Source organism: Oryza sativa, chromosome 12 (genome assembly GCF_034140825.1).
Source record: "Oryza sativa Japonica Group chromosome 12, ASM3414082v1".
Lineage (NCBI taxonomy): Eukaryota > Viridiplantae > Streptophyta > Magnoliopsida > Poales > Poaceae > Oryza > Oryza sativa.
In genome coordinates, this window is record NC_089046.1 from 1,107,546 (window position 1) to 1,121,038 (window position 13,493).

The 13,493-nt window shown below is 44.5% G+C and overlaps 1 protein-coding gene across 1 annotated transcript; it reads right to left on the reverse strand.

Annotated features, from left to right (window-relative positions):
* Nucleotides 1–10,349: 10,349 nt before the first annotated feature.
* Nucleotides 10,350–13,152, reverse strand: LOC4351365 (pentatricopeptide repeat-containing protein At4g18975, chloroplastic). Its single transcript, XM_015764571.3, has 7 exons — nt 13,050–13,152; nt 12,528–12,549; nt 12,327–12,443; nt 11,795–11,905; nt 11,412–11,555; nt 11,112–11,324; nt 10,350–10,929 (listed from the first exon to the last, which is right to left on the reverse strand). Exons 1-7 carry the CDS (start codon nt 13,109–13,111, stop codon nt 10,720–10,722), a joined length of 879 nt encoding a protein of 292 aa, XP_015620057.2. The 5' UTR covers nt 13,112–13,152; the 3' UTR covers nt 10,350–10,719.
* Nucleotides 13,153–13,493: the final 341 nt, after the last annotated feature.

Here is a 13,493-nt window from a genome sequence, read left to right on the forward strand (position 1 = left end):
CTGCCCAACACATGAGCCTCGTCCCAACACATGAGACGCGTCACGGCAAAGCTTTTCGATAACCTCGCATTGGCAGTACCCGCTCCATGAACTTAAATCCTCATGCACTCTAGGCGTCCATGTTTCTAGCAGTGAGAGGAGTTCTGGCGCTCCCGGGAAAGGGAAGTCTCACACACATATTAAATTATGGTTCAAGTTAAGTTCTCTCTCTCACACACTCATGGCAGTCCTACCAATGGCGACACCGATGTAGGGCACGCCTCTTGGCCCTACCTCAACGGCTGTCCCATCGTAGCGCACCTGCCTCACTCAGGGGTGAACCATCTATGCAGGGATACTGTCTCCGCTCGGCTATCTAATCCGCTAGGTCTATACCCATTCGAGAAGTACGGTTGTACGGGGGTCGTTTCATGCTTAACTTCATGGCTCGGTCCTTAATTGACCGGGGACGGTACTAGCCTTTTCCAGATACCACCCAAATCCTCCGTCCGCCCCAGTCGAAAACAGTTGTTTAATTTTATTTTTTCCTTTCACAAATCATGTCATCAACATCATGGCAATGTGGCGCTCATGTCTCCACATGCCGCATCTCAATTACCTTCCCAAAGGTAATTGCCCAAGCATATAGCATTTGATAAATATGAGTATGCATAATTCTAGAATAGCATTTCTAAGCAATTGTCATAGTTGACTAGGGACTCATACGTAAACATGGTTACAAAGATTTAAGGGTAAACAATAATCAAGGCATGGCATAATCACAAGTGGGATGTTCATCATTGCATGCAATTCTATTTGTAAACAAAACAATTTCGCAATTGGGATCAACATGTTCAAGGAATAGTGATGACTTGCCTTGCTCAAAGTCTTGCGGGTCTTGGCCTTCGCTTGGATCCGCAACTCCCTCGGGCTCTATAGTTACGTGCAAAAATTGATTTGAATTCGGTTAGAATTCAAATAAAAATCCAAATAAATCCAAATGAAAGTCGAATGCGAAAGTCGATTCCTTTTTATTAACTTTACTATCTGCAAACTACGGCAAACCCAATTTCGATTTAAACTACTTTGCGGGTATAATTATTTCGTTGTCAATAATTTACTTTCCCCGAGCATTGTATATAATAGGTTAGAAATTTCTATTACGAGTTAAATATTGGACGAAATCCTAGAAATATTATACAATTTAATTTAGTCTATGACTAAACGATTAATATAATATACGTCTAAAATTCCTAGCGATTACATCCGAATTTCTACCATGAATCGATTACTTATAGGGATTACCCAAAATAATCTATAATAATTACCGCGAATTGATCTAAATTATTACCGCGAATTGATCTCCTATAGACATTACTAAAAATAATCTATAATAATCTATTAAGATTCATCTAATTGTTTTAATTCGTAAATAATTAATTCTATAATCAAATCTTAGTACTTTTGGTATTTTAAATAGTAGGAGTTCATCTAACGATATTCTTATTAATCCTATAATTAATTTCTAATATGTTAAATATTCTAAATCTCTTAAATTTTCTTTTCCTTTTTCTCTTTTCTCTCTTTTCCTTTTCTTTTCTTTCCTCCTCCTTTTTCTTTTCTTTTCTCTTTTCTCTTTTTCTCTTTTTCCTTTCTTTCCTCCCTCCCGGCTTCCTCCTTCCTTCCTCTCCTTTTCCTCCCTCGGCCTCTCTCTTTCTCTCTCGGCTCGGCGACAAAAGAAAGAGGGGGGGGGGGCAGCGGCTCACCGACGGCGGCGACGGCGACGGCGGCGGCGGCGACGACGGCGCACGGTGCGGCACACTGGGGCGGCGGCACGGGGGCATGAACGCGGCGGCACGACAGCACGAGGGCGGCGGCGCGGCGGCACGATGGCGGCGGTGCGATAACGGCGGTGCGGTGGCGCGGCGGCGTGGAGGCGGCGGCGCGGTAGTGTGGGTAGAGGAGAGGGGTGGAGATGGAGGGGAAGAGGGGGAAATAGTGAGGCTTATATAGGGGAGGGGAAGAGCTAAGGGGGGGGGGGGGAAGGGAGAAGAGAGACGCGACGGCGATACGGGGCGCGAGGTGGGGGCACGCGGCGCGAGGCGACGCGACGGTTGCGGCGACGCGACGGCGGGCGGCACGAGGCGCGAGACGACGGCGACCTGCGGCGGTGGCGACGGCGACATTGGTGCGGCGCGGCAGAGGCGAGGGGACGGCGATGGGAACGGCTCGGCAGCGGCGGCGCGCGGCTCGGAGCGACGATGGGACGCGCGCAGCGATGGGACGGTCGCGCAGCGACGTCGACGCGCGGTGACGGCTCACAGCAGCGGCGCGGGGCGCGAGGCGGCAGGCTCGCGTCGCGGTGATGGAACGGGCGAGCGGCGCGCGGGCGCGAGGCGCGAGGCGACGCGACGACCGGATGGTGACGGCGCGCGGCGATGGAACGGGCGGCGCGGCGCGGTAACAGCGGCGGCACGGGGCTCGGGGGAGCGGCGTGGCACGGGGTGCGAGGCGACGACGGCGACGGCTCGGCAGTGGCGACGAGTCGGTGCGCGGCGCGATGGGACGGCGACGCGGTGGCAACGGGCGACGCGACGGCGATGCGACGGCACGGGGCTCGGGGCGGCCGGGCGCGCGGCGCGCGGGGCAGAGGAGGGGGCTGGGCTAGGGGAGAGGTGGGAGAGAAGGGGAAAGGCTAGGGACCACATCGAACACCTTGCGGGCAATGAATAGTGCACTTTCCTATTATTCCCGATTTTAGGTTATTTTCAAAGTAAATTTGATTTCATAATTTCTAAATCTTGTATAAATGAAGTACATCCCACATTTGTGTTATCCTAACTAAAATCCTCCTTAATTTAATATCACTCATATTCTGTTTATATAGTTTATTTTAATTAGGGTTATTCCATCGTACTAAAATTTAATTATTGCTAATCTGGTTGCGATAATATTTTATTTATTTCCAAACCCACCTAACCTTTATTTTAATTTATATTTTAATTATTTATTTAGTCAACTAGATTTTCTTTTATGGTTTGTTCCTAGCTAGTTATTCATTATTCGCGATTAATAGACTCCGACATCAAAATCCAATGAAACAGGCGAATAAAGTCGGCATGATGCAATTGGTTTAAAAAGTTTTTGAAAGCCCGCATTTTTAGAGTTTTAATTTTGTCGGTCGAATTTTCAGGGTGTTACACCTCCCTTCTTCCCTCTCCCCTCGTCTCTCTCTCTTAGTATCTCTCTATCCTCTTTCTCCCCCTGCTTGTGGCCGGCTGGCAGAGCATGGGCGAGCGGTGGCTGGAGCGGGCTATGGGCGGGGCGGATCGGGCAGGGTAGGGCGAGCGGCGGCCGGAGAGGGATGAGGCGAGGAGGACAGTGTGTGGGGTTAGGGAAGGGAGGGAGGAGGCGGGGCGGCCGCAACGGCCGGCGCCACCCACAGCGTCACGTCAGGTCCTTTCCACAGCGCGTGCACCTCCAGCGCCCAGGCCCGCGCCGCGGTGTTCTCTCCCTATCCCCTTTCTCTCTCCTGCAAGAAGAGGGCCAGAGCAGGCAAAGGCTAGGGCGGGCGGCAGGCGGAGCACAGGCGAGAGGCAAGGCGGCTGAGGACAACGACAACAACGTTGGCGGCGCGGACGACGCTGAGCAATCGGAGGCCAGCCCAAGGACGACGACGCCTCCTTCTCCCCTCTCCCCTCTCCTCTTGTTGCCATGCGTCCAAAGGGAGGAGATGGAGACCTCGTTAACTTCGTGCTGGTCCATGTGGCTGCGTCATCCCAGATGACCCCGCGTCGTTATCAGCGGCGGCGTCGTCGTCGTCCTCAGTGGCGGCGGGGACTGGGGGGACGACGACAACGGCAGCGGCGACGACCGTGAGGCGGTGCCACAGCGCGAGGAGAAGCACCCGAGGACGGCCACAACCTTCATGTTGTCGGGCCGCCCGCCGCGGGCACGCGAGAATGGGGAGGAAGGTGAGCTAGTTCCATGGCTGGGAAGAAAAGAGGAGTGAGGATGAGGAAGAAGAGGGAGAGAGAATAACATGTAGGATCCACGTGGGTTCCACCATTTTTTTTTATTAATTTTTGTGTTTAATTGATATGTGGGACCACGGTTTTTATTACTTTTCTAGGATGGAATTGGCACGTAAGCACTACATCAATACCACGTGGGACGAAGACCTAGTTAAACCAGCCACGTAAGCCAAAACCACCGAGGGATCTCGTTTGCACCGGTTTTGAAAGTTCAAGGACTGGTTATATCTGGTTTTGAAGTTCAAGGATGAAAATCGGATTAAGTGTAAAATTAAGAGACCTCAAATGAATTTATTCCCCATTGTTAATCAAACATACTAACTATTTTATCTCCCTGCTCTATTGCTTAATTGATGTGATGTACTACTTCCTCCTTTGTCTAAATAAATACTCCTCCCAAATTACAGAGCGCTCCCTTTTCTTAAAAAAAATAAAATTAGGCTATATTTATTTATGTTAAGTATTATATATGTACGTTATATCACTATATTTATATTTTGAAGATTTTTCATACGAGGCTAATTTCATATTTGTCAGAAACCTAACATGAAATGTATTAATGGTTAAAGTATATTATATAAGACTATGTAAGAAAATTAATTATAAGTCTTATATTTTGGGACGGATGGATGGATGGAGTAAATACTTAGTACATTTACTCCTGCTCTTCTGAATCTCACTTCCTCTGTGTAGACTGTGCTACTAGTAGTACTAAAAGAGAGATTAGAGATTGGTAGTAATTGTTAGGCCAAAGAGACTATTATTTGTTCTGCTCATGGCCATGGTCAGTACATTCTTAACTTTTCAACAGTGAACTGCAGCGATCGAAATTAATTAATTTGTGCTGTCCTCAAGTACGTGTTACTGAATTGAAACAACTGTAGTAATTCTCTACCAGTCTAGCTAATTGTATTGACGTACTACATGGAACATGATAATTAATTAGAGCGCTCCTATACTCTCTCCTAGTGGTATAATACTATCAATATTATTAGGCATATAACCAATTTTGCCTTATTATTAAGGGTAAATCAATAATTTATTAATATAATAATTAGGGATAGCTTTGTCATATGTTTTTTCCCGTCTAGATTGATATATGGCCATCCATTACATTGGCATTGCCCATATTCATAAAAAAAGCTAAAGAAGAAAAAAAAGATTTAGTCACTGCTAAAATGACGATTGCATCTCTCCGTTTTTTTTTATAATAATGCTCCTTCACGTTTCTACTACCGGTTTACCATTACCTAAGGTGATATTATAAATAAATCTGAACCCTTTAATCAAATGGGACAAACGGTTTAGATTGCTTCGTAATACCAGTAGAGAGTACCGTAATACTAGTAGAGAGTATCGTAGTGGAACTCAATTAATTAATGGTCTCTTTCGAGGTCATGGCTGTTAAGGGATTAAGATTCTCTAACTTACTTTCCACTAACTTGTGCCACTTAAAAGTCATAGGGAAGTAAATGAGAGGATCCTCTTCCGCCTTTAAGGGACCTATTAACTCTCCGTGAAAAAGAGAAAAAAAACTGTATACAGCAAGCAGATCCTCTTCACACATCACACCTAAGAAAACTCAAACTTGCAAAGCAGATCAATTGGCAGTGAGAAATGAGCAGATCACTTGGTTAAGAATTTGGCAATTCTCTGTACGAACAAATTAAATCAGAGATGATATTTCAAGGAACTCCAGTTAAACGCGTCTAGCTAGCTAGCTAGGAGTAGTTTACACACTTTAGCCTCCCGGTCCCGGGCAGACATGCACGGTACATATAGTGTTTGATCGTCATCTTTCGGGGTTTCGAAAGCAGAAACTTGCATCTTCAAGAGCCTTCATGGGTACAAAAGTCGACCACATCATGATTCTTATTGCACTAGAGGGCCCAACACAACAATTAAGAGAACTTTCCCGTATGTATTCCAGATTGCAGTATATATATATTTCAGATTATTACAGGTGAAGTGAAGTTATGTTAGACAAGCTGCATGTCCATGTCCATCTCGTTGTCGGAGACCTCATCCTCTACGTCGACATAGCCCTTGGCCTCGAAGAGGGAGCGGATAAGCTCCTGGTTCTTGCGCATCCTGATGGCGCTCTCCCTCAGCAACCGGTTGGCTCGGAGCAGCACCTCCTTCTGCCACACATCATCCTCGTCGTCGTCAGGCATAGGCATCACCACCTCCTCGCTGAGGGTCGGCACGGCCAGCTTCAACGACAGCAGCCTCTCCACCTCCTCCTTCCCCAGCCTCCTCACCACCTTCTTCCTCTTCTTCCCGTCCTCCTTCTCGCGCGGCCGATACGCCAGCAACACCTCCTCATGATCATCCTCTGTCGTCGTCGTCTTCTTCTTCTTCGCCGCCGACACCAGCTCGAAATGGGGCCGCCGCTTCTCCCCATCGGCGCACCCCCTCATCATCGCCATATAAAATCAAAGGTATTTTTGATTATTATTCTGTGATGAACAATTAGACATTGGAGATTATTGGTTTTGTTATTTGGAATTTATTCACGAAGTGGTTTTGGAGATGATTGGATTCACAGGTAATCGCAGGATTTTATTATTTCATGTGACCGGTCAGACCGGGCTGTGTATGCCGGTCAGACCGGCGGTGATCGAGCGGTCGGACCGGCCAGCCCACGGTCTGACCGGCCGACACTGTGTCGGTTTCGGTTTCGGGTTGTTTGTTTGGATATCCGTGATTATTTCATGATTATGACTTCTCGATGAATACTATACGTATGTAATACTGTTGTCTGCTACTAATGAGTCAAGTTGGAGATAACTTGGTCTCAGAATATGGTTTTTTTATTTATTTCATGTGTAGGTGACTCGATGCCTCGGGAGAGTATTTGCGGTGATTGATAGGGAGTCGGCTTGGAGATAAGACGACGTCCGTGGTGATCAGAGATCATGCGGGATACTTAGGCTAGAGTTGATGCACGTGGTTGATGGAGATTTCATATGGCATACGATGGAGTTATTATGTGCGTATGGGATACGGAGTCGAATTTGGAAGGAGTTCAAATTTGGTACGATTGGTTATGTAAAGTTTCTTTCTTGTACTAGAGGGTTTCCTAAGTTGTTTAGGCCTCTTAGTATGAGTTTGGTTCGTGGCTTTAGGCTGCCTACCTCATGTATAAATAGAGGGGGAGCGTGAGGCTTCCCGGTATCGCTTTTGAGAGCAATTGAGTTGAGTTTTGAGTTAGGGTTTCAAGTTTAGTCGAAATTTTTGTAAGGAGTGCTGTTGGTGCACGTTGTAAACATAGAGAGAATCAATAAAGTCGTCATCCACTTTAAAAGTTCTTCGATTTGTGTTTACCGGGTTTCAGCGGTTAGACCGGCGGCAAGCGGCGGTCAGACCGGCGACATACGGGCGGTCAGACCGACTTCCGTCGATTTCGAGGGTAACTTTTATTTCCGCTAAAAGTTTTTGGTTTTTGGGTATACCAACCATTCACCCCCATCTAGTTGGTTTAATTCTTGTGATTCGATCCTACACGCCATCCTTGGAGCTACATATTGGGTTTACTTCTCCTCTCGCTCTCTTCTTCTTCTTTGTATCTTGGGCCTTGGGTTCGAGTTCGACACCGCCTCCGCCTTTAATGCCTTTCGCATCCCGGCCTCCGACTCGGTCCAGCCCACCACGAATGGATCGGACTCGGACTCGGCCTGGGTCCTCCTGCAAACCGGTCCGTGTCTCGCTGACACATGCGCGCAGCCCAGTAATTACAGCACGTATTGTTTGGAATTCTAATTCTAACCAACCTACCCACGTGACCACTGTCAATATCCGGTTCTAACAAAAGTTCATGAGCTATTTGTTTTGCGGTTTTTTTGCGGGGTGTTTTGTGGTTTTTAAAGTGCGAGCAGCCTGATAGTATTAATTCTCCTTTTCTCTTTCAGCCAATAGCAATACTCGGATTACATTAAGAAATAATGTTTTCGTTTACATTAAGAAATAATGTTTTCTGTTTTAGAAAATAATGTAAGAAATACATATGCTACAATAAGTTGTAAAACGAAAACAACACAATCAAACCATGCTTAAACATGTTTGCTCGCGTAATGATGCATCTAATTAACCAATTGGACGCGGTTCGTTGCGCTAACGTTTTCAGCGGGCCAATAGTTTGTTGATCAACTGGATCAATGGATGCACCGTGCTTCATTGAGCGTCTTGCCTATATATGTGGTTGTTGCATGCTCATTTTTGTAACTAGGTGAAACCCCGCGTGTTGCTGTGGGAGTTTGGTATGATGTTAAGAAATATAAATAATGTGTAATATAGTTAGATGATAGAAACTTGCATAAGTTGATATGGTTTATCATAATTTAAATGGTATATAGAATAATGACCTAATTTTAAAAGTAATATGATGTGGTTTTATGAGAGAAGAAAATAAGAGAGATAATTCCAACCATAGATTAATCATTTGAGGGCTAAAAACAATTGAGATGATATAGCTTAATGACAGAAGAGAGAAATAACATGCATAGGTACATAGATATTATACAAAATGATGGAGACTTGGAGAGAGATATTGAAATATTTTGAGAATTATGTGGAATGATGATTTAACATGCTTGAATTTTTTAAAGCTCTAAAATTTAAGTGAGATGAACTATATAGGCATATAGGATATTATAAAAAGTGATGGAGAGATATATTGAAATATTATGTGAATTATGTGGGATGATAATTTAATTAACATGCTTGCATTTTAAAGCTCTAAAACTTAATAAATTAGCATGCTTGCATGAGATTTGAGATGTAGTAAATGTTAGCGGATGACGTAGCATCTTTGCATGTTGAGCTTTAGGATGTAGAGGGCCTTAACTTTATAGAAAGATAGGATTACTAGGTTGTATGCATGTGCTTACATAAAAAAAATCAGCGCTGTTTGCGTTAGGAAAAACTTAACTTTCATTTTCATCCCTCAACCACAGAAGAGTATCCATCGACTATTAAAACTAGTGTAAATCGAATCCCTTAGCAGTTTACATGATGGCTCCATCGTCCTACGTGACACTGATATGACGGTCTAGTAAATCAATATCATATTAACTACTTAAAAATTAAATCCGTAATCAAAAGAAATAGCTGGTATGTGTTTTATTCCGGTATATTTCAGATTACAGGTGAAGTTATGTTACAACGGCTCCATCTCCATGTCGTCGTCGTCGTCGGAGACCTCGTCCAGGACGTCGACGTAGCCCTTGGCCTCGAACAGGGAGCGGATGAGGTCCTGGTCCTTGCGCATGCTCATGACGGCCTCCCTCAGCGTCCGGTCGGCTCGGAGCAGCATCTCCCTCTCCCGCACATCCTCCTCGTCGTCCTCATCGTCCTCCTCCATCGCCTCCTCGCTGAGGGTCGGCACGGTCACCGTCACCGTCACCGACAGCAGCCTCTCCACCTCCTCCTTCCCCAGCCTCCTCACCACCTTCTTCCTCTTCTTCCCATCCTCCTCCTCGCGCGACAGATACGCCAGCAACACCTCCTCCTTTGTCATCTTCATCTTCTTCGCCGCCGGCATCTCCTCCTCCGTCATCGCCATGTTCTTCGTCTTCCTCTGGATCAGGTTGCTAGCTACTCTTGGATCTTCAACACAAATCAGATGTACACACCTCGATCCGATTATATACAAACTCTTGGGTCGTGAATTCGAAATCGTATCGGATTATATTAGCCGCACACCTCCTGAATCGGATTATATACACCGTAGATTGCACAACTTGTACACAAAGGAAATAGGAGACAACAGCGAATACGATTCCATCTCAACTAATCCTGTCATAGAGATTGACAGATCAATCGGCTGGCTCAGCGAGCTACTCCCTCCGTTTCAAAATGTTTGACACCATTGACTTTTTAGCACATATTTGACTGTTCGTCTTATTAAAAAAATTGTGAAATATGTAAAACTATATGTGTACATCAAAGTATATTTAACAATAAATCAAATGATATGAATAAGATGAATGGTCAAACACGTACTATAAAGTCAACAGTGTCAAACATTTTGAAACGGAGGGAGTAGGGAGTAGTATATATATTTCTTGGGTTGGCCCATTAACCGATGTGCCAATGGTTGCATCAAATAACAAGAGAACATGTTCAGACGGCACGCCAAATACCAACAATTTGCTCGCTTCATCACATCAGGTTCTCATGTAATTCTGGATGCTCGCTCAGTAACACATCTGGACAGAGGAAGACGGAATAACAAATGTGCCAAGGATTGAACACGAGCAGTGTTTTGTTGGAAGCATCAGTTAAAAAACACGGGATGTATTAACATTCAGAGCAGTGTTTTGTTGGAAGCATCAGTTAAAAAATACGGGATGTATTAACATTCAGAGGGCATAGCAAATACCATTGCTTGCTGCATCACATCAGGCTCTGATCTGAGTATGGATACACTGTCAGAAACAAATCTGGACGGAGGCAAAAGGAATGACAACAATGCTTGAAGCGACAGTTGTAGGAAACAATGATCACAGCTTTATATTCCAACAACTGTACTACCGTACATACTCTATTTTTTTTTTCCGGGGGATACATACTTGCATTGTGAAACTCAAGGGCAAGAGACTGGCAGATATTCAGATGTTTCCAACCTGCACTGTGAAGCTCTAAGCTTATGCCATCCTGGAAGCTCGATGCTGTAGATTTTAGAGGTGCAGGCATCACTACATGTCTAGCCGGTTTTCGTGTTCTTCTCAGCCTTTTTGAACTGCCGCCCTTTCTTTCTATCATTACTTGATGGCTTGTCAAACAATTCCTTGTATTTCTCAAGCAATTCCTTTTTCTCCTCTACTAGACCAAGCATTTCATATGTGTCTTCAACTTTCCGTACAATATCTTTGCTTGGAGGTTTACGACCACATGCTTCAAGATTCTTGAAGAGCTGAAATCATAAGCAAAAACAGGGAAATGAAATACACATAAGTGGGTTTTATCATAATATAGAATCTGTAAGAGACTAAGCGGCATCATTGATCACTCAAGACCCATCAACTTCTACTGAGGATCATTAGCTTAAAATATAAGAAAAACAGTACTTGATGGACAAAGACTTAAGATCCATACCTTGACAAGCGTATCTAGCCTATTATTTCTGTAGTAAATACCCAACATAAGACGGCAAAACCGCCATGGAACTGATTGTAGATCATGGGCTATCTTCAACTCCCAGATTCTGCAAGCTTCATCTGCTCTGTTGTCCTTCTCAAGCGCACACACTAATTGCTCATATGTTCTGATAGTCTTCCCTTGTCCTTTACTCAGCATCCATTTTATCACCTAACCATGTAGTTAGCCAATTATTTAATTTTGGGTTTACAAACGATAAAACACAATTAAAATCAAGTAAATTATAATATCCAAAACCTGGACGATTCTATGCCACTGTTCCTCCTTTTCAAGAGCTACAAGTGCTTGCTTTAACGAGGCCACAGGAAACTCCTGTTCAAAGGCAACCCAAGCATCCAGAGTGCTGTAAACACCTTCTTTTGAATCTTCCAGGTCAAGCAGCTACAAGTTATAAAAATTATTGATTGGTCTCTACCAGGAAGCAATTATAAACAAAACCTAATTATCATAGAGACTTCATGCTGTCAAATAGTAAACTAGACAATACGAAAACTAGCTGTGCATACAGTGTTGACAAGATATTTCCTTTTCTCTGCCGATTATAAACAAAACCTAATTATCATAGAGACTTCATGCTGTCAAATAGTAAACTAGACAATACGAAAACTAGCTGTGCATACAGTGTTGACAAGAAATTTCCTTTTCTCTGCCGATGATAGATTTTTCCCAACTGGCCCTTGTTTCAATTCCTTTGTACTGTTTTGTATGTGTTTGATGATTGCAACATCATCCTGCAATGCAAAGCCAATTTCTTTAATAATCAATCACCAATCTTCTATAACTCTAGGACTGTGAAGGTAAACATCCAGCAGTCTCAAAAGATAAGAGTCACAACACAGGCAAAAACAAAACCATCCTACAACAGAAAATTTAGTGAAACTGGTTGGATTAGAAAAATGAAATGGGTTGAATCTTAAGCCTTCGGGGAGTAACCGGAAACATAAACAAGGGACAGTGCCATGGTAACAGGGATATAGATTAACTGTGAAGAAATAGATAATCCTCCTATAAGTATGACTGGAATAGGTAACTACACTAATTTGGCACACTAGTCTAAGATACTAAGGGAACAACTTTAAGGTTCAAACCTTGTGGCTTGAAAAATGAAAGACACACAAAGATAAGTATACAGTTTAAGCTTTGTGTACGTACCTTCACAAGGCTTGGTTTCAACTCCCTTGATTGATACCCCCGATCGTTGGAAACTTTATTACTTGTATCTACAGAGAAATTCCTGGTAGAATGGTTTCTACACCAGCCGGCTATGAACTAAAAGCAGGGGCATGAATGGAACGGTGAATTTGTAAAAGGGGTGTAAAATGTTGTGGTGAAGGAAAGGACAAAGGAGAGTACCTCAATATGTGAACTCTGGATCCTGCACAATGTAGAGAACAGTAACATAAGTAACATTAGTCACTTTTGACTAGCAAGAAGCAACCTCGTTAAAAACTACTCTCAGTAACAAGAACAACAACGCTAAAAGCTCCTGATTTAAGAATGCATGTTGGATCAATAACAAGTTTTGTTATCTATCATACACTTTTAAACTAGTGCTAGCAATCTCCAATCAGTAGGTTGGTTGCTTAAAGTCTTCACACAGCTTCAAGAATTACATGGAAAGACAAAATTAAAAACAAAAGACTAAATATTGCTCACTGCTAGTGCACAACACTAAAACGAATAGAATGTTGAGCCGACTTGGGGTGTGCCTACAGTCAAAACAAGGCTGCATCCTGACATTATCTGGGTTGGTAAATGGCGCAAGAACACAAGCAATCAAGCAGCAGTCCAGTAGTAGCAAGGGTGACTTGAGTTGGAAGGAGAAAGAGGGGGTATAAAAAAGAGAAAGTGGTTTGGGCAAAGGATAGCTCTTACGAGTATACGGCGAGGTTGGCTACGGGCAGTCGTTGGGAGGATCGCCGGAGGTGTCCCAACATCGGGGCGGCGGCGGCGGCGGAAGGGCTCCCGAGTCCGATTCGATTCGTGTGAGGAAGGGGAAGGAGAGACTGATAGTGATGGGGGTAATTTTGTGGGCCAGGCCCATCACAAAGCCCATGTAAAGTAAGCCCAAAGAGGGAGGCGATGGTCGGGATTGATTGGCCCAAGATATCCATCGGCATCGGCGCCGGCGCCTGGTGGTGGTTGCGGAGACGGCGGCGGCGGCGCACGACTGGGGGAAGGGAGGCGACGCTGCGCTCAACCGAAGGAGTCCAGGGAGCTAGGCCGCCAGCGTGGGCAAGCACGCGCCCGCGCGACGACGACATCTTCCACCTCGAGCTCGCTCGAGGTAATTAGTAGAAAACCAAACCAATCGATTAG